The following is a 25830-nucleotide window of genomic DNA, read 5'->3' on the forward strand; positions in this document are numbered from 1 at the left end:
CTGAGACACTGACGTTTCCTTGCTCCCGTGGCTGGGTAAAGAGCCCCTGCTGACCCCTTTGCAGCTCAGGCAGCCTGAGGCCTTGTGCTTCTCTCTCTCCAGGTCTCCTGTCATCTTTTATTTATTTATTTGGCTGTGTCTAGTCTGAGTTGTGGCAGGTGGGATCTTCAGTCTTCATTGCAGCATGCCAGGATCTTTATAGTGGGCAGCATGTGGGATCTAGTTCCCTGACCAGGGATCGAACCTTGGCCCATCGCATTGGGAATCTTAGCCACTGGGCCACCAGAGAAGTCTGAGGCCTGTGTCATCCTTGGTCCTTATTTTTTTTATCTAGTACTGCCTTTAACATTTGGTAGTGGTTTTTTTTGTGTGTGTGTGTGTTTACTGTCTTTTTCTTTAGTGAATCTTACAGAGTTGTTTTTCATAGCCATGATGAGCAGGATGCTACCCTATAAAGATGATATACATTGGGGAAAATTAGTATTTTTTAATATCATTCAGCATAGTATCTTCCTTCATTTAGTCCTATAGGAATATTAATTTACCCGTGACATCCCATATTAATAATTTGCGAGGAGAAAACAAAAATCCTGTCTTCAGCTTTATTGATGAGCCTGGCTTTCCTCAGCAACCTCAACTGATCCTCTGCAGCTCCATGGCTGGGCCCCTGGCACTTACTGACCTGCTCTGTGCTCACATCTCACCAAGGATGCTCATCACCAGTGAAACTGCTTGTTACCAGTTCACTCTTCTCCCTCCCCTCTGCCCTGCTAGAGAGAATCACTGTGTTCCCCTCAGGGTTGGTGAATGGCTCAGTTTCTGAGGGTATCATTCACGTTGCAGCACATCTCATTGGTGTTATCTGAGGTTTTCCAATACTATTCCTGGAACAGTTTGCCCAAACCACTTTTCTTACATGCATAGATGTTTGGAAATCTTCATGGTTCTTTTAAGGGATTAATCAAGCTTGAGGTTTATTTTAAGGGATGGAGCTATCAGATTTTACCATCTTTTTCATTCTCAAGTTCTTGGCCAAACATTTACTTGAATAATGAAGTGCCTTGTTTCAAATGGTAGGCTGTTTTTCCATTTCTCAGGGGACTTTCTCCTTGCATTCACTGAAACAATGATTTACAATACCCTGGACCTACCAGCATTTCTGGAGCGCAGAAGACAGAGGGACAGCATCTTTAGGGTGGGGTACCTCTATGGTCTCCCTCATCTCAGCTGAAGCACTTCTATCCTTCTTGTTGCTCAGGCCCAAGAGCTTGGAGTAATCCTGATTCTTCTGTTTTTTTCATTAAGTCACATCTAATCTCAACTGCAAATGTTACCTCTAGCTGCCATTTAAATCTCCATCCAGGTTCTTATGGGTGTGGTTTTGCTTTAGATATGGCTTTAGAAGTGGAAGTTTGAGAGCTGGTTTGGAGCAAACATTTTAAGAAAAGATAAACCTGATGGTGGGTGAGGTAAACCTGCAACCATTCCAGGACAGTATCAGACGTGGGAAGGTCCTGGTTAATTTCATAAAGTCAGTGAAGCAGTCATACAAAGCATTTTTTAAATTTATTTTTAATCGAAGGATAATTGGTTTACAACATGTAAAGTATTAATAAGAGAACCCTGAGAGCCCACACACACTGAATTAGGAACTTTACCCCAGGTTCCTGTGAGCACTACCATACACCCCGCGTGCCCAGTGGCAGCTCTGGCCAGTGAGTTTGGCGTAGTTTCTTATGCAGCATTTTTGTGACAGTAGTTGAGCTATAACAGGGAATTTCAAGTATTTTTAATGTGCCACATATGGAAAAAAAAGAGTTGACTTTTGGTTCTTCAAAGAGCCTTCCTAGTCTTAATAAGCAAGAGCTGGTAAAAGGTTTCTCAACCTTGTTACTCTTGGCCTTTGGAGTTCCTTGTTGGGGCGAGGGGGGAGGGGAGCTGTCTTGTGTATTGTAGGATGTTCAACAGCATCCCTGGCTTCTATTTACTAGAAGCCAGAAGTACCCCACCCGCAGTGTGGTAACCAAAAATGTCTACAGACATTGACAGGTAACCTCTGGGAGCAAGATCACCCCACTTGAGCCTCACCAAATTAAAAGGCCAGATTTGGGTTTGGTTTGAGAAGGGACTTTCCCACAGTGACTGCTGTGATGAAATAAGCTCCTAAACTGGGAGTAACTGGTAGTGGACCCTGTGTGGGATCTGCTTTTTCATTGCACAGGGGACTGGATCAGGCAGCATCTAAGGGGCTTCCCAGCACTGACTCTCCACACTGATTGGAGAAGAGAATTTCATCTTTTGTCACCATCTGCTCTGGGGCTCGTCAGCATAACATCATTTCCTTGGCAGTCTGTTCAGCTCATGAATGTCCTTCAGGAGCATTTTCATAAATCTGAAATGATATTTCATAGTGTTATATTTGTTTATATTCAGATTGCTTTCAGGACAGTTTCTTTTTGATCTGGTTGGTATTAAGGGTTAGTGCTATGTCTTTCTTATGGCTATATGAGATGGCGTTCAAAATGTCTTATTTTAATCTGGGAGAATATTACCTGGTTAGTAATAAATGTATGTCTATATTACAATAAACTAGATGACGGAATTCTGTTACAGTTTTTAAAGCAAAAATGTAAAGTTAAATCCTTATTACAGGAAAAACATTTTCAAAAGCACTAGTTGCATTCTGGGGCCTGACTTGGGCTAGGTCACTGGATATCTCTCCAGGATCTTGCAACTTTCTGCAACCAGGAGGGAAAGAGGAGAGGCTGTCACTTTGCAGGACCTTGATGCCCCAGACCCTTCTCTTCCTGGGAAAGCGAAATCAGGAGCCGTTTGGTAATCGCATCCTGGCTCTGGGCAGCTGAGTTTGAGCCTTGGCTTTGGGAAGCCCTCCTCTGCCTGTTGTTGCCACCACCCAGCAGCAGCAGCCCGTGGCACTCTCTAGCCTGGTTATAGACATTCTCTGAAGTTGGCAGGGGAAGCCGGGCAGCGGTTTCCATGCTGGCTGGACTCAGAATCAGTAGCTATATTAGGCCATTGTCTGTAAGGACAGAAAAATAGATACTGGGAATGAGGGAGAGAGGGACAAGCGTGAAAATGAAGATAGTTATGAGTTTCTGTGCTGAAACGCTTGGGATGTGCTCAGCAAGGATTGATGAACCAAATAGTAAATGTAGGCTCTTAGAGATAACACTGAAACCTTTTCTTTAGAAATAGGTTGGATTGAATCATTCTCTACCAAGAGAATGTGTAAAAGATTACCAGAAGAAGAACTCCATTCAGTTCAGTTCAGTTCAGTCGCTTAGTCGTGTCCGACTCTTTGCGACCCCATGAACCACAGCACGCCAGGCCTCCCTGTCCATCACCAACTCCCAGAATCCACCCAAACTCATGTCCATCAAGTCGATGATGCCATCCAACCATCTCATCCTCTGTCATCCCCTTATCTTCCCCTCAATCTTCCCCAGCATCAGGGTCTTTTCAAATGAGTCAGCTCTTCACATCAGGTGGGCAAAGTATTAGAGTTTCAGCTTCAACATCAGTCCTTCCAGTGAACACCCAGGACTGATCTCCTTTGGGATGGACTGGTTGGATCTCCTTGCAGTCCAAGGGACTCTTGGTTTTCTGAATCTTAGTTTTCTGAATTGTTGAGCTTTAAGCCTACTTTTTCACTCTCCTCTTTCACTTTGATCAAGAGGCTCTTTAGTTCTTCTTCGTTTTCTGCCATAAGGGTGATGTCATCTGCATATCTGAGGTTACTGATATTTCTCCTGGCAATCTTGATTCCAGCTTGTGCTTCATCCAGTCCAGCATTTCTAATGAGGTATCCTGCATATAAGTTAAATAAGCAGGATGACAATATACAGCCTTGATGTACTCCTTTCCCGATTTGAAACTAGTGCTAGCTAAATAAATAAGCAGTCAAATAGGAATACACAGTGTTTTAATAAATGTCTGAGAGATCCTGTTTAGGTATTGTGTTAAAACATAGTAAACTGAAAAGGTGGGCTTCTTTTCTGAAAAGGAGGTTCCTTGGGACTGTGTTTTGTTCTCTGGGATAGCCCTATTGCCTGGCCATATGCTTAGTCGCTCAGTCATGTCTGACTCTGTGACCCTGTGGACTGTAGCCCTCCAGGCTCCTCTGTCCATGGGATTCTCCAGGCAAGAATACTGGAGTGGTTGCCATTCCTTCCTCCAGGGGGGTCTTCCCAGCCCAGGGATCGAACCTAGGTCTCCTGCATTGCAAGCAGATTCTTTACCATTTGAGTCACCAGGGAAGCCTGGCCCATAGTGGGTGCTAATAAATCTTTGTATGGATTAATAAAAGAGGAGGAAAGAAAGTACATGTAAGAGTAATAATCCAGTGTCAGATGAAGAAGAAATCTACAGGAGTGAACGAGTGAATATTTAAAGTGTTTTATTTATTTATTTTTGGCTGTGCTGGGTCTGTTGCTGTGTTCGGGCTTTCTCTAGTTGCAGCGAACGGGGGTGACTGGGCGCTGCTCTTCCTGTGGCGCTCAGGCTTCTCGTGGTGGCCACTCTTTTGTTCTGAGTGCGGTTTAGAGTGCACAGACTTCAGTAGCTGCCACGCGTCGACTTAGTTGCTCCACGGCATGTGGAATCTTCCTGGACCAGGGATCAAACACATGTCCCCTGCATTGGCAGGCAGGTTCTTTGCCATTGGACCACCTAGACAGTCTGAGAATACATTTTAAAACATAGTCAGGTACCCAGGAAGCTTGGATACGTGTGATAATTGCTTGTTGCTTTGCTTCACTTTCCAACCTGTTAGTGCAACTCACTAAATTGAAGGTCCTGGCTTATATTCATCTTTGAATCTAGACACCATAGCACATAGTAGTTGTCATTTATTGAAAAACTGCGGTTTGCAAAAGTACTGATCTTTTCTACACGACAACCAAGGGCATTATTTGCAATTTAGAAATAAAGGAAACAAGCTCAGAGGAGTTAGATAGCATGCCTGAAGGCACACTGTGGAACCAGGATTCCAGCTGAGGACTGTGTGACTCTAGAGCCCATAGGCATCATCTCATGTCAGACTCTTTAGGTGCTCAGTAAATGTGTGTGGAGTGTAAAAAAAACGAGTAGATATCAGGATGAATTCATTAAGGGGATGGCATTGAGCTAGGTGTTAAATAAAAGTAAGATTTGGATGGGGTGAAAAGGGCAGGGTGGTAGTAAGGAGTAGAGGATTCAGGCAAAAGGGACAGTCAATTAAAAAAATGAAAACAGAGACGCATAGACAGAGTATAAGTAGGAGTTCTGGTTTCCTACCAAGTAGGATGTCTTTAACAATGAGTAGAGGATAGTAGTTTGGGTCTAGGTTGCAGAGGGCCTTGGATGCTAACCTAAGATGCTTGGACTTTACTTTAGAGACAGAGTCAGTCCATCAGAGAGAATTTTTATCAGGAAAGAGCCTTGCATACAGAAATACCCACCTAGAATTTGGAAGAAAGTTCAAGGCTAGTGATTTCCCCTGAGAATGATTGTCTGAAACAGAGTAATGCTCTTTTAGATGAGAATGAACTAAAAAGTCCGTAAGTAAGAGCATTTTCCAAGTGTCTGAACTCTAAGACTTGACTGTAGGAGGATGATTGGCTGGTTTCAATATTCATGGTAATGCATAGAGGAAAGGGCAAATAGAGCTGTCGAACAAAAGATAATGCAGGAGGCTGCAAATAAGAAGAATGTTTTGGAGTCTTAAGAATTGCAAGTTGGAAGACCCAGATTTGTAGTCTTACAAGAATGGGTAGTCTTGAAAGAAAGTTCCACGGAAGAGATAGAGTCAGGGCCTTATAAAGACAAAAGGCTATGAGATTGTTAAAAGTTGCCTGGTAAGAATTGTGATCGACATAAGTCAGAAAATATTTGTCCTTAAGGAATCACATGTTGTTTTAGGGTAATGGTCCATTAAGTGGGTAGACTCTCATGAGTTATTTTACGGTAAGGGTTTAAGAAGTGTCTTGAGTTTCTGGCAGGTTTATGACTTCATCAGGTAAAAATATCAGATTCCATCTCAGCTAAGCTATTCCTAGGTCACACTTCCTTAATGGCCTCCCGGCTCTATTTAGAGAGTTCTATTAACAATACTGACTCCATTTTGATCTTCCTTTCACATAGCTGATGAACAGATGACACATTAGTGGTGTAATTGCTTTCTCTTGACACTTGATTGACATGTAGGCTTTAGAAAAGCCTTAGAGTGTGAACATCTGTGTCTGTGAATCACAGTTTCTACTCTGGTCTTTTCTGACATAACACGAACTACTGGGTGTTTTCAGTTGTCTGAACTCTATACACTGTCACACAACTAGGCATCTATCTTCAGGGAAACTGCCCTTTCAAGGATCATCAGTGGGATTAAAATAAATCATTTTCGTTTAGTCTGCTATTGTTCCAAAGTTTTTTTTTTTAATCCCCCTTCTCCTATAAAGTATTTATCATTATTTGCTGAAACACTGTCACTAGATGTAACAAATTGCTTTCCTCCAACCTCAACAGTTATGTCTCTGTAATAATTTGCTTTTTGCCTTTGTATAACTGAAATATGGGCATTTTCTCACAATATGCTTTTCCTCCACTCAACATTATTTTCTAGAGACCATTTATATTATAGAACATGTAAATATTCCATTGTGTAAATACACCACAGTTTATTCATTCTGGTAATGATGGACATTTTTTGTTATTACAAATGCTCAAAGGCTAGTGGTCTGTTGATTCAAAAACTAACTGCTGGGACTTCCCTGGTGGTCCAGTGGCTAAGAATCACCACTCCCAATGCATGGGGGCCCAGGTTCTATTCCTGGTCAGGGAACTAGATCCTGCATGCCACACTAAGACTCATTGCAGCCAAATAAGTAAGTTAAATTAAATTAAAAAAAGAAAAACACCTGACTAATTGTTTCAGAATATTGCTTCAGAGTTAGCCCTCCATATCTTTGGGTTTTGCATTCAGATTTAACCAAAAACAGATAAAAAATGTTCAGGAAAGGGAAATTCCAGAAAATTCCCCAAAGCAAAGCTTGTATTTGCCTGACTTGGTAACTATTTACATAGAATTTACACTATGTTTACGACTGTTTTCATAGCATTTGCATTATATTAGGTACTGTAGGTAATCTAGAGATAATTTAAGGTAAACAGTGGAGGTGGAGGATGTGCCGTGTGCGTTAGTCACTGAGTCATGTCCAATTCATTGTGACCTTATGGTTGTGGTCCACCAGGCTCCTCTGTCCATGGGATTCTCCAGGCAAGAATACTGGAGTGGGTTGCCATGTCCTTCTCCAGGGGATCTTCTTGACCCACAGATTGAGCCTGGGTCTCTTGCATTACAGGCTGATTTTTTACCATCTGTGCCACCAGGGAAGCTGGTGCATAGGTTATATGCAGTTATTATGCCATTTTATATAAGGGACTTGAGCATCTGCAGAGCTTGGTATCTGTAGGGGTTCCTGGACCCTATCCTCCACGGATGCCAAGGGAGAATTACCAGCAGTGTGAAGGAGAATGGTCAGACTTGACTTTTTGCCAGAATAATGGGTGTTAATGGTGGAAATGAGAAATCTGTGTGCCTGCCCCCTCCCCATGTTGAAGCTTTTAGAATATGTGGAACTTGCTTTCTCTCTCTCTTTTTTTTTTTTTTTTTTTTGGCCATGCCTCGTGGCTTGTGGAATTTTAGTTCTCCAACCAGGGATCGAACCCCATTCCTTGGCAGTGAGAGCACAGAGTCCTAACCACTAGATGGCCAAGGAGTTCCTGAAACTTGCTCATTTTAAGTAAAAAATGTCCAGGATGCAGGACACACACATGCATGCATGCACACACAGTATTCCAGAGAAAAACCTGTGTGTACTGATTGGATTCAGTTTCCATTGCTTAAGAAGAATCTTAGATAATTATTGCAATTTCTGATATTTTTATTCTCCCACTGGCCTTAAAAAAAGATCCAAGGAGAAATTCCACTTTAATGAGAGGACTTGTTTAAATCAAAGACACTCGTTTTAATTTAGAAAAGTTTCTTGGGGACCTCACTGGCTGTCCATTGTAAAGACTCCCTCTGAGCTTCCAGTGCAGGGGCATGGATTCAAGCCCTGGTCAGGGAACTAAGATCCTACATACCTTGCTGTGTGGCCAAAAAAAAAGTTTCTTGATTAGTGCAGAAGGCCAGCTTGGACAAACTGATTGCATATCAGAGTAATTTTATTCTGTTCCTAAGAGAAACTCCTTGAAAGCCAGATCCAGGTTGACTTTTTGTTTCACTGGTTCACAGTTTAGGTGAGAAGCTGCTGCAGAGCTGGCCCCTGGTTCAGAAATGTTGCTTTCAGAATTACTGTTCAAGCAAATGTTGTGTCAGGGTCCTCTGTCAGTTGTGGGTGAACCCTCACAGTGGTGCAGTGCACCCCAAGAGCCTGCCTCCAAGGACGTGTTCAGTGGACTTTGGGGTCTGCTGACTCGCGACTGGGCACTAATGGTTGGCTGTCTTCCAGCTTTCATGACGCTGGTGATCACACTGCTGCACGTGTTCTGGGGCATCGTGTTTTTTGATGGCTGTGCGAAGAAGAAGTGGTACACCCTTCTTGTAGTTGTTCTCTCCCATCTGCTGGTGTCAGCCCTGGTGAGTATTGCTGCCCTGCTCAAACTGGGTTTTGGAGCTTAAGTCCACACATCTGAAGTGATAGATTCCACTCTAAGTGAAATACACTCTCTTGGGATAATGAGGAAATTCAGAAAAAGTCATTTAAATGAATGAATGAATGATAGATAAATCATCCAAGTCTTACTATAGAAAGATAACTATTAATTTGTTGGTTGATCTCATAAACTATTTCTTTTTGTCAGGTGTCTTTCTTTTAATTAAGTTGGTCAAACCTGAAATAGTCTTGCATTATGCTTATGTTATGGAACACATTTTAAGCAATTTCTACATTATTATGGATCCTTTTAATATTTACATTTTAATAGCTTTTTATATCTTTACATAAAATTATAGTTTGCTTAACTAATTGATCATTTGTGTTTCTACTTTTGGTTATTAGAAAGCTGTTTTGAACATCATTGTATATGAAACTTTTTCAATACATTGTTCAGATTCTAAGGAATGGAGTTATGAAGTCAAGTGGAATATTTTTAAATATTTTAAGATATTAAAACCCTTGATGCAAATTGCTAAAATTCTCTCCAAAAGGGCTGTACTATTGTTACTCATTCTGATTAATATAAAGAGTGCCTGGGACTTCCCTGGCTGTCCAGTGGTTAAGACTCCAAGTTTCCAATGCAGGGGGCTCAGGTTTGATCCCTGGTTAGGGAACTAAGATCTTACCCACATGCCACATGGCCAAAAAAAAATGTGAAACCCCCTCCCAAAGAGTACCCATCTTACTCCCTTCTCACTGGTATTAAAATGCCAGTTTTCCAAAGAAAGTTGAGAAGGATAGGTGTATTTTTAAAGCACTATTTAATGCTTTGGCCTGACTTTAATCATAACTTGTCATATACTTATATCAGAATGATCCCAGCCATTGCCTCATCTAGACCTTCATCATTTCTCACCTAAAGTATTGAAAAGTTCCTTCTGATGGTGTCCTGCTTCATGTTTCTCTCCTCTCCATCCGTTTAGAGTTCATATCAAGTTTTCTTATACTGGACTCTGCTCTCTCACCCATCTAAAGAACAGTCTTCTTGCCTTCCCTACCTAAAATGTTTCCGTCATGCTAAAGTTACCCTTAATATGACACTAAAGTTACTCTTAATATGATACTAAAGTTACCCTTAATATGATACTAAAGTTACTCTTAATATGATACTAAAGTTACCCTTAATATGATACTGAAGTTACTCTTAATAGTCACTTCAGTCATGTCCTGCTCCATGCGACGCCACAGATGTCAGCCCACCAGGCGCCTCCATCCCTGGGATTCTCCAGGCAAGAATACTGGAGTGGGTTGTCATTTCCTTCTCCGATGATGGCAGCTATGTAAAGTCAAATCTTCATGGAAAAATAATTGAAGAGAGAATACATTAAAGTATTAACAGTTTTCATCTCTGGATGGGGTTCTTTATTCTTTTTTTTTTGGGGGGGGGGGTTCCTTTATTCTTTATGGTTTTCAGCACGTTCCAAAGTTTCTACTGTGTGTATACTTTAAGAAAGGAAATTGCAAGAAAAAGCCAATGTCCTTCTTACGGATCCAGTCCACCATTCATTCATTTGACAAATAGTGAGTGCCTTCTGTGTTCCAGGCACTGTTCTAGGTGAGCAAAACAATTTACAGAAAAAAAACCAAGACTCTGCCTTTACCATCTAGTGGAGAGAGAGGGACAATAAGCAATAGACATAATAAAATGAAGTATGTTAGAGATTGGTTGGTGCTTTGGGAAAAAAGGGAAAGTAGAGTGGGTTCAAAGGGTTCAAGGGACTTCCCTGGTGGTCCAGTGGGAAGGTGTAGGGGACCTGGGTTCGATTCCTGGTCAGGGAACTAGGTCTCACATGATACAACTAAGACCCAGTACAGCCAAAATAAATAATTTTTAAAAAAAAGATTCTAGATTGTAGGGGCTGGGGATGTTGAATTTTCGAACTAGGTAGTTAAAAGTAGGCTTCATTTTGAAGGTACATTTAAGCAAAGAAGTGAAGTTGGTGATGTGGCTGTCTGGAGAAGGAACACTACAGACTGAACAGCTAGTGGCAAAGTCCTAAGACTAAAGAACATGCTTGGCATGTTTGTGGAAGCGAGAGTGGCCAGAACCATGAGCCGGGGGAAGTTAGTAGGAGATACTGTCACAGATTTGAAATTGGGAATGGAAGTATAGGTTGGAAATGGGAACCATATCTAGATAATGCAAGGCTTGGGCTTTTACCCTTAGTGAAATGGATTCATTGTAGGGTGTTGAATACAGGGACTTGATTTGAATCACATTTTAAAAGGCTCACTTTGACTGCTGTTTTCACAGTAGACTATAACAGGGGAAGAAATTAAGAGAAGGATGGGGACAACTTGGGTGAGACAGCAGTGGAGACGGTGAGAAATGTTCAGATTCAGGACATGTTTCTGGTAGTAGAGCTAACAGCTGTTTCCTGACAGACTGGATAAGGCAAGGGAGAGAAAGAGGAGCCAAGGACATCTTCAAAATTTTGAGCCTGGGCAACTCAAAGGATGGAGTTGCCATCAGCTGGGATGGAGAAGCTTGTGAGGGAGAGCAGGAGTCCTCTTTGGGCCTGGTACCTTGGAGGTGCCTGTTGGATATCCAAGTGGAGAGGTCAGTTGGGTATTTGGATGAAAAAGTGTAGAGTTTGGGAGAGACAGCCAAGCTTAAAAAGGTCATTACAGGGAGTGAATCTAAGCAGACCAGAGAAGAGGCCAGAGGACTCAGCCCTGGGGCATTCCAACCTTGAGGTTGGGGCAAGAGCAGAAGCAAGCCATGGAGACTGGGAAGGAGCAACCTGGTGACGTAGGAAGAGAGCCAGGAGTCAGGTGTCCTGCAGCTAAGTGGATTAAGGACGGGAGAGTGATGAGTTGTAGCAGAGGCCAGGGGGATAAAACCCAGACTTCTTTGTTTGACATAAGCCTCTTACTGAATCTTACTGGTGCTAAACTTACCTCTTGCTGCTCCCCATGGTTCATATCATGCACTCTATCTAAATTGACTCAGTGTGGCTCTCAGGTTGTTCATGCTGGTATATCTGCAGTGATGGGTCTCGCCCCTAACCTAGGTCAGTTTGGAAAACTGTTCATTTCGTGTGAGGCCTTCCTGGAAAAGGTGCACATTTCTGAAAGCACTATCCTAGTCCTTTTTTTATAGCTGTGTTATAACCCTTCCCCCTGGCCAGCATTATTTTATTTGATACAGCTTTACCTGTACTTCTCCAATTAGGGTTTGATCATCAAGGATGGGATCTTATCTTGTCAATCTTTGTATCCTGAAACCCTGGCACATAGGAGATGGCCAGTAACTATTGTTGAATACTGAAGAGTTTATATTATTCTCTTTAATGATTGAAAAGAACCCAGGAAATTTGAAAGATTACATACCAAAATGTTAACAATAGTTGTCTCTGAATGACAGATTTCAGATAACGTTTTAAGTTTTATGAATATAGCACATGTACAGTAAAGTATATAAATCAGAAGCGTACATCTTTTTTTTCCCTAATCTTTTGGCTTCACTGAACAGCATGTGGGATCTTATTTCCCCAACCACGGATCAAACCCACACCCCCTGCATTGGAAGCGCAGTCTTAACCACTGGACCGCCAAGGTCCAGTGTGTACATCTTGATGAATTTTCCCAGTGTGAACACACCAATGTCACTTGAACCCAAATGAAAGCTAGAACATCTGCTCCCATGAGCTTCCTGGTGCTACTTCACTGCCTCCCCCCGACCCCTCCAGGGATAACCACAGTCCTGACTTCTGACTCGATAGCTTGCCCTGCCTTGTGGTATTTATTTAAACAGAACAGTACAGTGTTTGCTCTTGTGTCTGACTACTTTCACTCAATCTTTGTTTGGGAAATTTATTTGTTTATAGCTATTGATTGCTTTTTCTTTGCAGAATAGTGTTCTATGGTATAACTATACCATAATTTATCCATTCCACAACAGAGAGGCATTTATGCTATCTCCAGGTTTTAACCATTGTAAACAGTACTGCTTTGAACATTCTAGCGTATATCTCTTGGTAAAAATGTTTGCACATTTCTTTTGGATATATACCTGGGGTAGAATTCCTTGTCATGGGAATACATATGTCAATTGTTCCTAACACTCACTTTTTCAGAGAGGTTGTATCAACTTATACTCCCACCATTAATTTATGAGTTGTATTTTCTCCACCTCTTCACCAACACTTAGTTAGTATTGCATTCTCTTTATTGTTACCCTTATCTAGCACTGGTTGTGTAGTGGTATCACATTTTGGTTTTCATTTTCATTTTCCTGATGGTGAATGAAGTTGAGCGTGTCTTCCTATGTTTATCAGCCATTTGGATAATTCTCTTGTGATGTGCCTGTTCACATCTTTTATCCATCATTCTACTGGGTCATCTGTCTTTTTTTTTTTTAGGTTCTTTTTTGGTATTCTCTAAAAGAGGCTTTTATTAGATATGCCTGCCTAGTCACTTCAGTTGTGTCCAGCTCTTCGTGACCCCATGGACTGTAGCCTGCCAGGCTCCTCTGTCCATGGGATTCTCCAGGCAAGAATAGTGGAGTGGGTTGCCATTTCCTTCTCCATTATTAGATATGTGTATTATAAACAACTTCTCCTACAGTGTGGCTTGTCTTTACATTCTCTTAATGTTGAATGTTGTGTAAAAATTAGCCTATCTGAATTTCAAGTTTTAAGATTTATTCATTTGTACATTTTAATTTTCTACAATAATCACATATTGTTTCTATAATTGTTTAAAAGAGATAATGTTATTAAAGAAACAAACTAAAAAAGAGATGGAAAGTAGCTTAGCACCCTACGAAATATGTTAAAACTCAGCAGATTTGAGGGATAGAATTATTTTTGAGAAGAATCCGAAGGAGAACCTGAAGAGAAAATGCTGGGTGCCTGCCATGCCCACAGATGCTTCTTGAGAAAAGCGCTCTTTCTGCATAAGGTGCTGTCTGCAAAATCAGCCTGTTACCCTGGCCAGAGCTGGTAGGAAGCGGCCCCTGCTTTAGCCCAGGGGACTGTGCGGGCAGGGTGAGAGTGAAGACTCAGGTGCCTGGGGAGCACTCCCCCTGAAACCTTGCCAGCAGAGGTGTCTGGTGACAAATTGACCCAATCAGAGCCTCTTCTTTCTTAAAAAGAACCCATTTCTCCACCTTATCCTGGTCGAGCAGAGACAGTATTTGTTCTCCTATCAAAGGCCAGTCTTCCTCCGTTGGGGCTCCAAACCTAATTCTTTGCTACCTTACTCCTCCTGTCCTACATCACCAGTCTCACCCTCTCTTCACTGGCACATAGACATATCTGGGTTTTGGGTGTGCTTTTGTTTTATTTGGCTGCCAGGTCTTAGTTGTAGCATGTGGAATCTAGGTCCCTGACCAGGGATCGAAGCCAGGCCCCCTGCTTTGGGAGTGCAGAGTCTTAGCCACTGGGAACCACCAGTAAAGTCCCTAGACATATCATAAATAAGACTCTGCATTATTGCCAGTTCTCTCTAGCCGTGACCTTTTTTTCCTAGTCTGCATCACAGCGAAATTTCTGTCATGGTTCTAGTGCATTCTCCCTTCTGTCCAACCACTCTCCTAAGACTGCATGTTTCAAGATCAAAAAGGCCCTCCACCACTCTATATCTAAAGGATGCTGGTTTTTTTTTTTTTCATCTCAGCAACCTTTAGGAGGAGTTGACTGCCCCCTCTTTGAAACATTTCCTCTTTTGACTTCTGCATCACGCTGTCCTGCTTCCCTCTCACCTCACTGCTTGCTCTTCTCAGATGCCTTTGCTAACTCTTTTTCAGTATGAGTCAAACCAGTAGGGTGGTGTTGGTGCTTTTAATTTGCTCCTACAATCCTAAACAGCACAAATACTTTATAACTGTTCTCAGGACTGGAGCTTGACTTCGCTTTTCCCTTCTCTCTACAGTAGCTCTGTGGGTAATCGTATTCATAGCCGTGGCTTTAAGACCATTTATGGACTGTGCTGTATTTCTCTTTCTAGCCCAGGCCTCTCCTCAGAGCCTCATACTCATAAACCTAACGGCTTACCTGACACCTGTTTGTTTTGTTTTTTTTTTTTGGACCATGCATCACAGCATTTGGGATTTTAATTCCCCAACCAGGGATTGAACCTGTGCCTTTGCATTGGAAGCATGGACTCTTAACCATTGGACCACCAGGGAAGTCCCCTGACACCTGCTTTTTGAAATCTCAGAGCCATCCCACTCTTAGCATGTCCTCTTTGGACTGGGTTCCCACCTATCTCTCCTAGCTTAGTCTTTCCCCATGTTTTTAAGCTCAGTCTTCCTCAAGTCTTACCTAGCTCATTAAATAGCATCACCATTTCCTCAAAGCCAGAACCATGGAAGTCACTCCTGGGCTCTCTGTGTCTCACATTCCATCCACCAGCAAGTCAAGTCCTGTCACTTCCTATCATCCACTCTCTCCATCTCTACCACCGCCACCCTGGACTAAGCCACCATCCTGTACTCTACTCATTCAGTGAGGAGTCGTCTTAACTATTCTCCCTGCTTTCACCATAGCCTCCTTGAATCCCTTCTCTGCAGTTTAAAAATCTAAAATCATTCAGCTCCCTGACTATAACCCTTCTGCACCCCTTCATTGTTCTGAGGATAAAACCCACACTTAGCACCAACATGCCTACCTGGCCCCTGCCTTCCTCTCCTATCTCAGTGCTTGCCCTCCATCCTTACACATCATTTATAGCGATTCTCAGATCCTCAGCTGCACCAAACTCCTTGCCCTTCTTGGGTTCCCTCCCTCAGTCTAAACCAGTCTGGCTCATACCTCCTCTTGTAAGTCTCAGATTAAATGCCGTTTTCTCAATGCCTTCTTTGTCCACCCTCAGTAGATCACTTTGTTCTTAACCTTTACTAGCACCATCTCAGTTGTAGTTATTCTGTCCTAGCATTTATCACAATGTGTCATTATTTATTTTTGTATTATTTATTACTTTGGCTGCACTGGGTCTTCATTGCAGTGTGCAGGCTCTCTAGTTGTGGTGAGTGGGCTTAGTTGTCCCCTCGCATGTGAGATCTTAGTTCCTTGATCAGTGATCGAACCCATGTCTTCTGCATTAGAAGGCAGATTTTTAACCACTGGACCACCAAGGATGTCCCTGTGATTAGTTATTTGTTTCTTCATTCATTGCCTGTCTCCCTGACTGCTATAAGCTCCATTAGGATAGGCACTGTGGTCATCACTAGTACCTCGTGGTACCTCATCAGTGGTTTTTAAATGAACTTTTGGAACCCTCAGCAGTTGTGCAGCTGAAAAAGAGATGCTGTTCCCTCTTGTTCCCTTGATTACTGAGGGTGGCTCAGATGGTAAAGAATCCACCTGCAGTGCGGGAGACCCAGGTTCAATCCCTGGGTCGGGAAGATCCCTGGAGAAGGGATGACAGCCCATTCCAGTGTTCTTGTCTGGAAAATTCCATGGACAGAGGAGCCTGGCAGGCTGCAGTCCATGGGTCCATGGGGTCAGAAAGAGTCGGACACAACTGAGCAACTAACACTTTCACTTTCAACATAGACTTGTCTCACTTTCTTAATTCTCAGAGCCAGTTAACACAAAAATGATTATAAACTGGACCCTGGTTATATAACATCTATCTTCTATTGGGTATTTCATTAGGTCTGGCTTCTGATTACCTTCTAGGGTTGCCCTTTGAATACAGCAAAGCACAGGTTTATGGGCTAATGTCTGTTGACCAGGTTAATTCCTGTGTGTCTGTGGGCCCATGACATACATCAGATGTTTGGTGAAACACACCTCCACTATTGAAAGTATTTCGTATTTTCCATTGCCTTAGGTTATTCCACATACTTAATAAGGTTCCTTTTGTTTTCCCTCTGCAGACCTTCATCAGTCCTCATTATGGATTAAATCTGGTGTTGGCATATATCATCATGGTGCTCACAGGCGTCTGGGCCTTCTTTGTTTCTGGAGGCAGCTGCCGAAGCCTGAAACTCTGCCTGCTCTGCCAAGACAAGGACTTCCTCCTCTTCAACCAGCGTGCCAGATAACCTCCAAGAACCAGCACTTCTCAAACAGTAAGCTGCCTCATTAGAGGAAGCACAACTGTGCCTTTTTCTAAACATCCCTTTTCCTGGTGAAATTTAGAAGAAACCAAACTATCTAGACACGATTTGGCTTTCATGCACCAGCCTTCTGAAAGGGATACATCTGCTGTGTGCAGCCTGTGCATGTTAGAACTTCCTGGGGAAACAAAGAATACTCATCTCTGGGCTCCATCTCCAGACTTAATTGGTCTGGGCACTTGGTAATTCTTTAAAGCTTCCTAGATGACACCGATGTGCAGCCAGGTTGAGAACCATCGCTGCCCAAATAGGAACTTCTGAGCACACTGTAGGTGAATAAAAATCAGATGTTTTGCTGTCTCTTAACTCAGCCTGCACTGAGCGAGTATCTGAATATAAATCCTGGTTAGCCTGTGTCTTTCAAGTTCTGAAGTCACAGAAGGCTAAAGGGCTATCATCTCTGTGAACTGTTTTCATGGACTTCACTGGTACCCTATTTTATGAGAACATGGGAGGCCGTGCTTCAAACTATAATAATACATTGCACTGACACTATGATCATTTAGCCAAAGTAAGCTATTGACGAATAGACTGTATTTTTCTCTACTCGTTCCAATCTCATTTTTGCTTTTTTGAAGCATTACATTGTTTTTGAGCATAGGTTCCACTTCTTTAACTAAAACCCAATTGCTTTCCAACTTGCTGGGACGATGATATAAAACCAAGAATTTTTGTGCAACTTCTGTAAGTCCTGGGCTTAAGGCTCTTCGTGGGCTCTGCCCCGGGGCAGTGTTTACCAGCTGAGTGCTCACTGCTGGACTAGTTGACCTGAAGCCAGTTGTTCTATCTCTGAGCAGCTCTGCAGGTTGCTGAGTGATGTACCCTGGGACAGGCTTCACTGGAGCTGGCAGAAGTTTACTAAAAGCAGGAGGAGAACAAGCCGATAGAGCGGTGTTGACACTTGCCATTTGCTCCTGTGATACTAACTAGCACATTCCCCCTAAGTAGTGTAGTGGAACATTAGGAATATGTCTTAAATTTGCCAAATTCATGCTTTTAACATAGTCCATGTAATCTTTAGATCTTGTAAATGTCTCTGGGTTTTGTTGGCAGATAGAACATTCCCTTTATAGGAGTATCTAAGATGTTTGTTCAGCTTCCAAATGACTCTTTTTTGGTTTCCTCTGTAAAGAGGAATTGTGCCTTTACTAAGCTAGAAATTGTTCCCTGTTGATGACTTTTAGGGAGCTGTTGGTATGAAATGGAAATTCCATACGCATTAAAGTGAGAACCTTGGTGAATCCCATATGTACAGTAGAACAGCGAAAAGAAATAGAAGCAGCAAATGAGAGGGTTCACCAGTGAGGTGACAGATGGGAGAATTTGACAAGAATTTAACAGATATGTTTAAAATGGAAATGGAGCCAGTATTTTGGGTTAGTCACACGTCATTCTAAGAACCAGAACCTTACACGTGAACTAGACCTTTATCAGTGAAATCCCCTCTCATGTTTAAATTATTTGAATTTTTCAATCTGGGGATTCAGGAGCAGTAGGGTTTCTGGCAAGACTATAAACGGTTCAATAAGCAATTATAGTTATTCCCCTAAAGTGTATTTCAGCACTGACACCAATGTTTTTGCTGGGGTTTGCAATTTTCCACCTTTATACATTCTTTAGACTAGGTGAGTTATAGAAGAGTCAAGGACATGGAGACTGAATAGTGAAATGTGCTGTGCAGAGTTGAAGGGAATTATATACCCATTGAGCTGGGCTTCATTCCTATTGGAGCATGGTGTTCTTTGATGAACAGGATAAGAAAAATATACACTTGGTTATAACGGTTGACTTACAAATCTCTTGAATGGATAATCTGGTAAAATATTTGCTGATCTTTAAAGTGTAGAAATCTTTGAGAATATTGATATTATTCATACTTGAGCTCTGAGGATGTCTTCTGTGCATTAATAGTTCAATATTAAGACTCTGGGATATTGTGAAATCTCATTTATAAAAGCATCTCAGGCAGGAAGAAAATTTTCTTTGATGGTGAGACTGTCATTTTAATTCAGGAAATTATTTAGGAATTATTTAGTAATCCGTGATTACCTATGAATAAAGGAACTTTGTAACTCCTTATTTCTCTTGTGAGTGTTGCCATAGTCAGCTTAGGCACTGTTATTGCAAATAGCCTTGCTTTGCCTGATGCCAAGGAAGCCCAGAGGGAGAGTAGTCTTCTGTTGTGTGTCTATATTGAGGTGTGCTTTCTTTTTATCCTTTCTCTTTTTTTGCATTTGTTACCTCTAAGGAACTTTCTGAGCCCTAATAGTGTTTGGGGAGGAGGTGATGGTGGAAATCTTGTATGTTCTCCTCCACACGGGGCTTTCTCAGTTTGGAGGGAAGTGAGGCTGTAGTTAAAGTTGACTGTGGAATGTGAATGTTGTTGCAGCGCTTGATTCTGTTGCCGTGTGAATCATTGAGATCGATTATGGTTCTCTGATAAATTTTTTTTTAACTCATTTGAGTTAGTGGTTGTAGCTGGAGACATTTTGTTACCCTTGATCGTGGCCAGTGTGACTGGCAAGAGGGTAGTAGCAGCCTCTTTGCGAGCTTAGTGAAAACATGGCTGAAAGGAATGAATGGTATCTGCAGATTGTATAGAAAATGGCTTTTGTTCCCAGTGTTAATGTTTTTCTTCTCAAGCACATTTCATTTTTTGCTGGGAGTGGCAGTTACGGGTCAAAAATGCTAGGTGTTCTTATTGCATAGAGTTGGTGCAGGACAAGCAGTCATGACAGAAGTGTCTTCTTACCTGATCCTCTTCCCACTGGCGTCACGCTAGCCCTAAGACATGGATTAATGGTCAGAGTGGGCCTGAGGGCTCCAGAGAAGCCAGGATGGCAGCCTGTCTCAGGTGTCAGCAGCTGGCTCCCTGGGAAGACCTCCTTGAGAGTGTCAGCTTTTTGTTGACTTAGTTTTCCTAAGGCCCAACCATTCCTAACTCCAGGTAGACAGACGTCACAACAAAACAGTTTCAGAGTTCTTCTCTTAGAGCACTTTGTATATGATTGCAGTGTTTACATTTCTCATTTAATAAAAGACTTTGCTTCATCCCATTAAATTTTAGTGTTTAGAGGGCTGGGCACTGTCTCTGTGTACAATATGTATCATTTTATATAAGTTATACTGTCATGTCATGGATACTTGCAGTATCAGACCTTACGTTCAGTACACAATGCAATAGACTCTTTCCAGACCTGTATTTTTCAGTAAACAATAAAAAGATTGTCATGACTTGTTTCTCATGTTTCCTCTTCTTTGGAGTAGTGTATCCTTCAATATCTGTTACTATAATTTTTCCCTCTTATAAAATTTGACTGTATGTTGTTTGTAACTGGTCAACTCTGAAATTCTTTTCAAAGAGAAATCTTTGTTTTCTGATTTAAAATTCAAAAGGCTGATTTCATTTCTGTTTGTTCAGAAGCAGCTTGGTGCAGGCAAATTCCTTGAGATGTCATAAACCTAGTGGAGGAGAATTTTCGAAGGTCCTGAATGCCCTTGAAAAAGTCTCCTAAGAAATTGTGAAATAGTACATTTATAAACCATCATGGAATCCTGGCTAAAGATGGCAGTTGGTTGACCAGGATAGTATAATTTAGTTTCTACCAGTGACCCTGAGCAGCCTATAGAGTCATTTTTGTTTTTCCTTCCCTTGGTGTGGAGTCAGTGTGGCTAAAGGGCTGAGCTTGGCCTCCACCATCAGACAGGTTACACAGAGAGTGGTTAGGGCCTGAAACTCCATACCATGTGATGTGTCCTGATACTGGTTTAAAATGAGGCTGTTCCACATTTATATTAACTGTGTTATTCGGTGAAGTATCCTCAGGAACCGTGGATTCTGGTCTAACTTCCCTGGTGGTCCAATGGTTAAGAGTCTGCCTTCCAATGCGAGAGATGCATTGATACCTGGTCAGGGAACTAAGATCCCACATGCCATGGAGCAACTAAATCTGCCTGCTGCAACTACTGAGCCTGAGCACTGCAACTAGAGAAGACCACGTGCTGCCTGGAAGTGCCTATGCCTCGCAACCAAAGATCCTGTACCCCGTAAGGAAAGCTCCCACATGCTGCAGCGAAGATCTCAAGTGCCGTAACTAACACCCAACGCAGCTAAATAAATACATAAATAAGTTTTTAAAAAGTAACAAAAACATAACTTGTAAAAGAAAAGGTAGGCTTTCCTCAGATAATAGCCCAAATTCATGTACAATTTCTCTGTTCCTTCTGCACTGAAACTGTGGCTCTAGTTTAATTATTCTTTGTTTGATATTTAGTTGGAACAGGGATTTCCCTGTGACCAGCCTCAACACATAAGAAACGTCCAATGGAAAGAACTATGTGTTTTACCTTTGCCTCATTGAAAATGCTGAGTGAAGGAACCGCTCCAGGCTTATGGTCTCAGCCTCAGTAGAAGAATTGGGGATTTGACGCATTCTAAGGGGATGACAATAGATTATGAGCCCTGGCTTTAACATTCAATAATTAGTAGGTGGTACTCATTGTGAGTGACTGAACTGACTGACTCACTTGTTGCTTAAGTGTGGGTCACTGTAAATCCTGCTTCTACCTAATAGTAAATCTATACATATTTTCTGTGCTTGAGCAAAATTAGAGATGGAATCTACAGTGTTTAATCATGGCTCACCATGCACAGAACATTGTATCAGATACTTTATTGTGTGGGTGTGTGTAAGAGAGAGAGAGACTTTAAAAGGGTAGAAAAGAACAAGATGATGAGGATCACTGTTTTTAGAGAATATATAAGGCAGCTGCAAAATGCACTACAGATTAGGAAATGACATAGAATAGCTTGAATATATAAGATAAAGTTTTAGACATGAAGAAGGGTACCTGGATGTATATCAGAGGAAAAGGTGGGACTGTGGGCTGAACTCTGGGTGCTCTCCAATTGACAGGTAGAGGTGGGGTGATCACTGAGGAAAGAAGAAAAACCAGGAGGGCATGGTGGCCTGGGAGCTAGGGGGATGTATGTCAAATGCTGCTGAGCAATGACTAACATGAGAATTCTAACTAACAATAAGAATTGATCTTTGCATATGGAGAGATGAAATTTTCTGGTGACTTTGATAAAAGTAATTTCAGTGTAGGGGTGAATACCTAAACGGAGTGGATTATAGAGATTAGGAGATAAGGAAGTAGCCACAGCATGTAGAATACAGATAACCATATAATTATAATAGGGGAATTGGATGATAGCCCGAGAAGGATGTGGGAGTAGGAGAGCGCATTCTTCTGTTTTTTTTTTTTTTTTTTCCTATAATATTGTACCATAATAGCATGTTAGTAAGAAGATGGGGATGATTCAGTGGAAAGGGAAAAATTGATGTAGTGGAGGGGATAATTGCCAAAGTAGAGTCCCTGAGGAGAGAATGCAGTGGGACATTTTCAGCATTAAATGTTATATTAGATCAGTTAAAATGTTTAAAAACAAGAACTTAAACTTTTACTTTAGAAAGAGAGGAGGGACTTCCCTGGCAGTCCAGTGGTTAAGTCTCTGCACTTCCAATGTAGGGAGCGTGGGTTTGATCATTGGTCGGGGAACTAAGATCCCACATGCCAAGAGGTGTGGCTGGAAAAAAAGTTTTTAGAGGCAGGGGAGCAAACTAAAGCTAAAATAAGCAGAAGAAAGGAAGTCAGATAGAAAGCAGAAAAACAGTGGAGAAATCAATAAAATGAAAATCTGGTTCTTTGAGAAAATCAATATGGTTGGTAAAACTGTGTCCAGATTGATAAGGAGAAAAGAGAGGGTACAAAATATGAATATCAGTAATAAGTGAAGATGTCGCCACAGCGTCTACATTATTAAATAAAAAGGGAATATTATGAAGAACTTAAAGGCAATAAATTAAAATTTTAAATGAAGTAGACAAATTCCATTTTAATAAAGCTCACTCAAGGGACTTGCCTGGTGGTCCAGTGGTTGGCAATCCACCTTCCAATACAGGGAGCTTGGGTTTGATCCCTGGTTGGGGAACTAAGATCCCATGTGCCTCGGGGCATCTAAGCCTGCCTTCCACAACTACTGAGTCTGCATACTCTTGAGGCCATGCTCTGCAACTAGAGAAAGTCCTCATGCCTCAAGGAAGAGCTTGTACAGACAAAATTTAAAGAAAAAAAAAATTTTAATTAAATAAAAACTTACTCAAGAAGGACTAGAAAATCTGAATATCCCTATATCTCTATAGACTGTGTTTTTTCTTGCCGCTTAATGTGCCTTGTAATTATTGATTGAAAGCTGGACATATGTATTGGGTAATAGTAACTAAAGTAAATAGGCCTTTAGTATAAGTTTTGTGTCAGTCCGAGCAAGAGTTGGACTATGTTTAAAGTTTGCTGCAATTCTAAGCACCAGAGGCTTCAGATCCTTCTAGTGCCCTTGCTTTTGTCTCCCCTCTTGACTTTGGACTTTCCCATGTGCTCCTTCTCAAAGAGAGTCCATATCTTGCAGCTCTTTGAGCTGTAATCCACTGTTTTTGTACTGGAGCCCTGTTGGTTGACAGTAAGGTTGGTGTGGAAGAGAAGATGTCCCATAATCTTAAGACTAAATCTGTTTTTTGGTGAGCCTACATCCCTTAATGTCTCTTAGCTCTTTTCCTCCCCTTAGGTGAGGTAGGAAGGCTAGGTGGGGCTGGAGTGGGAGAAATGCCCTTCTTCCAGGTGGGATAAAGCTCTTGTACTATTTTGTTTGTTTGGTTGGTTTTTCCCCTGGAGAGTAGGCCTTTGTTATGGAGAACACTCTGGGCATATTGTAGTACGATTATCCTTACTCTTTCCCTGCCAAAGCCACAGAGGGCTCTTCACTGAGAATTTGGTGGACTTCCTGGAGGTAAAGCCCTCAAGTGTGGGGCTGTTAAGACTGTTTTTTATGCCAATACCACAATTCCTAGTCTTAGGAATTTCTTACTTTTATGCTGTTCCATACTCAGACTCAAGCAGTTTGTCAAAATTAGCATCTAAGTGTTCCTACCAGTTTATGGTTCCACCAGCTTTTGCTCTATGTAAGCAAATCTCAGCTGTGACTCTCTGGATTCACTCGTCTCGCCAGATTTCAGGATGATAACTTGTCCTTAGACCTTAATTTTTCTAATGAGGGTGAGAAAAATACTGATTTTCACTTTTAGAATTTTATTACCCTAAGTGTGGGAGTGACGGCTTTCAAGCTTTTTATATATTGGAGCTAACCAGAAATTCCCTATGGGTATTAAAGACTCTGAATTTGTAGTTTACGTAAAGAAATTCCTAGAAGGCTTCACTGAAGAATTCTACCAAAAAAGATATGTTATAAAGCTGTAGTTATCAAAACATTATAGTATTGGCATAAAAAACAGACACATAAAACCATAGAACTTCTAGAAGAAAGCATAGGCAGTACTCTGGTATTAGTTTTAGTAATATTTTTTTGAATATGTCTCAAGGAAAACAAGCAAAAATAAATGGGACCACATCAAAGTGAAAAGCTTTTTGCACAGCAGAAGAAACTGTCATCAAAATGAAAAGGCCACTTACTAAATGGGAGAAGATATTTGCAAATAATATATCTGATAAAGGGTTAATAATACAAATATATAAGGAACTCATAAAACTCAACATTAAAAAAAAAGAAAACCCACAAACAATCCAATTAAAAAATAACCAGAGGATCTGAAAAGACATTTTTCCAAAGAAGACATTTAATTGGCCAACAGGCACATGAAAAGGTCTTCCACATCACTAATCATCAAGGAAATGCAAATCAAAACTACACTGAGATATCACCTCACTGCTGTCAGATGGTATCATCAGAAAGGCTGCAAATAACAAGTAATGGCAAGGATGTAGTGAAAAGCCAACCCTTCTGGACTGTTGACGAGAATGTAAGTTGATTCAGTCACTATGGAAAACACTATGGAGGTTCCTCATAAAATTAAGAATAGAACTGCTGTATGATCCAGCAGTTCCACCCATTGGTCTTTATCCAAAGAAAACAAAAACATTAATTAAAAAAAATACCTGCACCCTGTGTTCATTGCAGCATTTACAATAGCCAAGATATGAGAGCAATCCAAGTGTGCCTATCGATAGGTAAATGGGTAAAGAAGATGTGCTATATATATTTATATGAAGTGAAAGTCGTTCAGTCATGTCCGACTCTTTGCACCCCATGGACTATACAGTCCATGGAATTCTCCAGGCCAGAACACTGGAGTGGGTAACCTTTCCCTTCTCCAGGGGACCCTCCCAAATGGGAATCGAACCCAGGTCTCCAGCATTGCAGGTGGATTCTTTACGAGCTGAGCCACAAGGGAAACCCAATATATTTATATATGTGTGTGTGTGTGTGTGTGTGTGTATAAAATACCATGGAATATTACTCAGCCATAAAAAGAATGAAATTTTGCCATTTTCAACAACATGAGGGTATTAAACTTTGTGAAATGTCAGCAAGGAAAGACAAATACTGTATGATTTCACTTATATGTGAAATTTTAAAAACAAACATAACAGAAACAGAGTTATAGATACAGAGAACAAAACAGGTGGTTACTAGAGGAAGGGGTGGGGAGAGGAAAGAAATAGGTGAGGGAGATTTAAGAGGTACAAGCTTCCAGTTGCAAAATAAATGAGTCATGGGTATGAGACGTACAGTGTGAGGAATATAGTCAATAACTGTGGTATCTTTGGATGGTGACACTTTGTAACTAGATTTATTGTGGTGATAATTTTGAATTATATAGAAATACCAAATCACTACATTATGTAACAAGAACTGGCATAGTGTTATAGGTCAGTTATACTTGAGAAATAAACAAACAAACATACAAACAAATGGAAAAAGATCAGATATATGGTTATCAGAGGTGGGGAGTAGGGGGAGGGGAAATTGAATAAAGCAGTCATAACTACTATGACTTTCAGTTATAAGTTAAATAAGTACTAGGGATATGATGTACAACATGATAAATTAACACTGGTGATGGTGGTCGTTTAGTTGCTAAGTCATGTGTGACTCTTGTGATGTCATGGACTGTAGCCCTCCAGGTT

General features: G+C 41.3%; 1 protein-coding gene across 2 annotated transcripts in view; it reads left to right on the plus strand.

Annotated features, from left to right (window-relative positions):
- The window catches only part of APH1B (aph-1 homolog B, gamma-secretase subunit), a 40603-nt gene extending 20581 nt beyond the window's left edge, over window positions 1-20022 (plus strand). For both annotated transcript variants that reach the window (XM_043920473.1, XM_043920472.1), the window contains 2 exons: window positions 8511-8638; window positions 16546-20022. In XM_043920473.1, the coding sequence (XP_043776408.1) occupies window positions 8511-8638; window positions 16546-16713 (296 nt within the window). In that variant the 3' untranslated portion in view covers window positions 16714-20022. The remainder of the gene's footprint in view (window positions 1-8510; window positions 8639-16545) is intronic.
- The last annotated feature ends 5808 nt before the right edge of the window (window positions 20023-25830 follow it).

Source organism: Cervus elaphus, chromosome 12, assembly GCF_910594005.1.
Source record: "Cervus elaphus chromosome 12, mCerEla1.1, whole genome shotgun sequence".
NCBI classification, from domain to species: domain Eukaryota; kingdom Metazoa; phylum Chordata; class Mammalia; order Artiodactyla; family Cervidae; genus Cervus; species Cervus elaphus.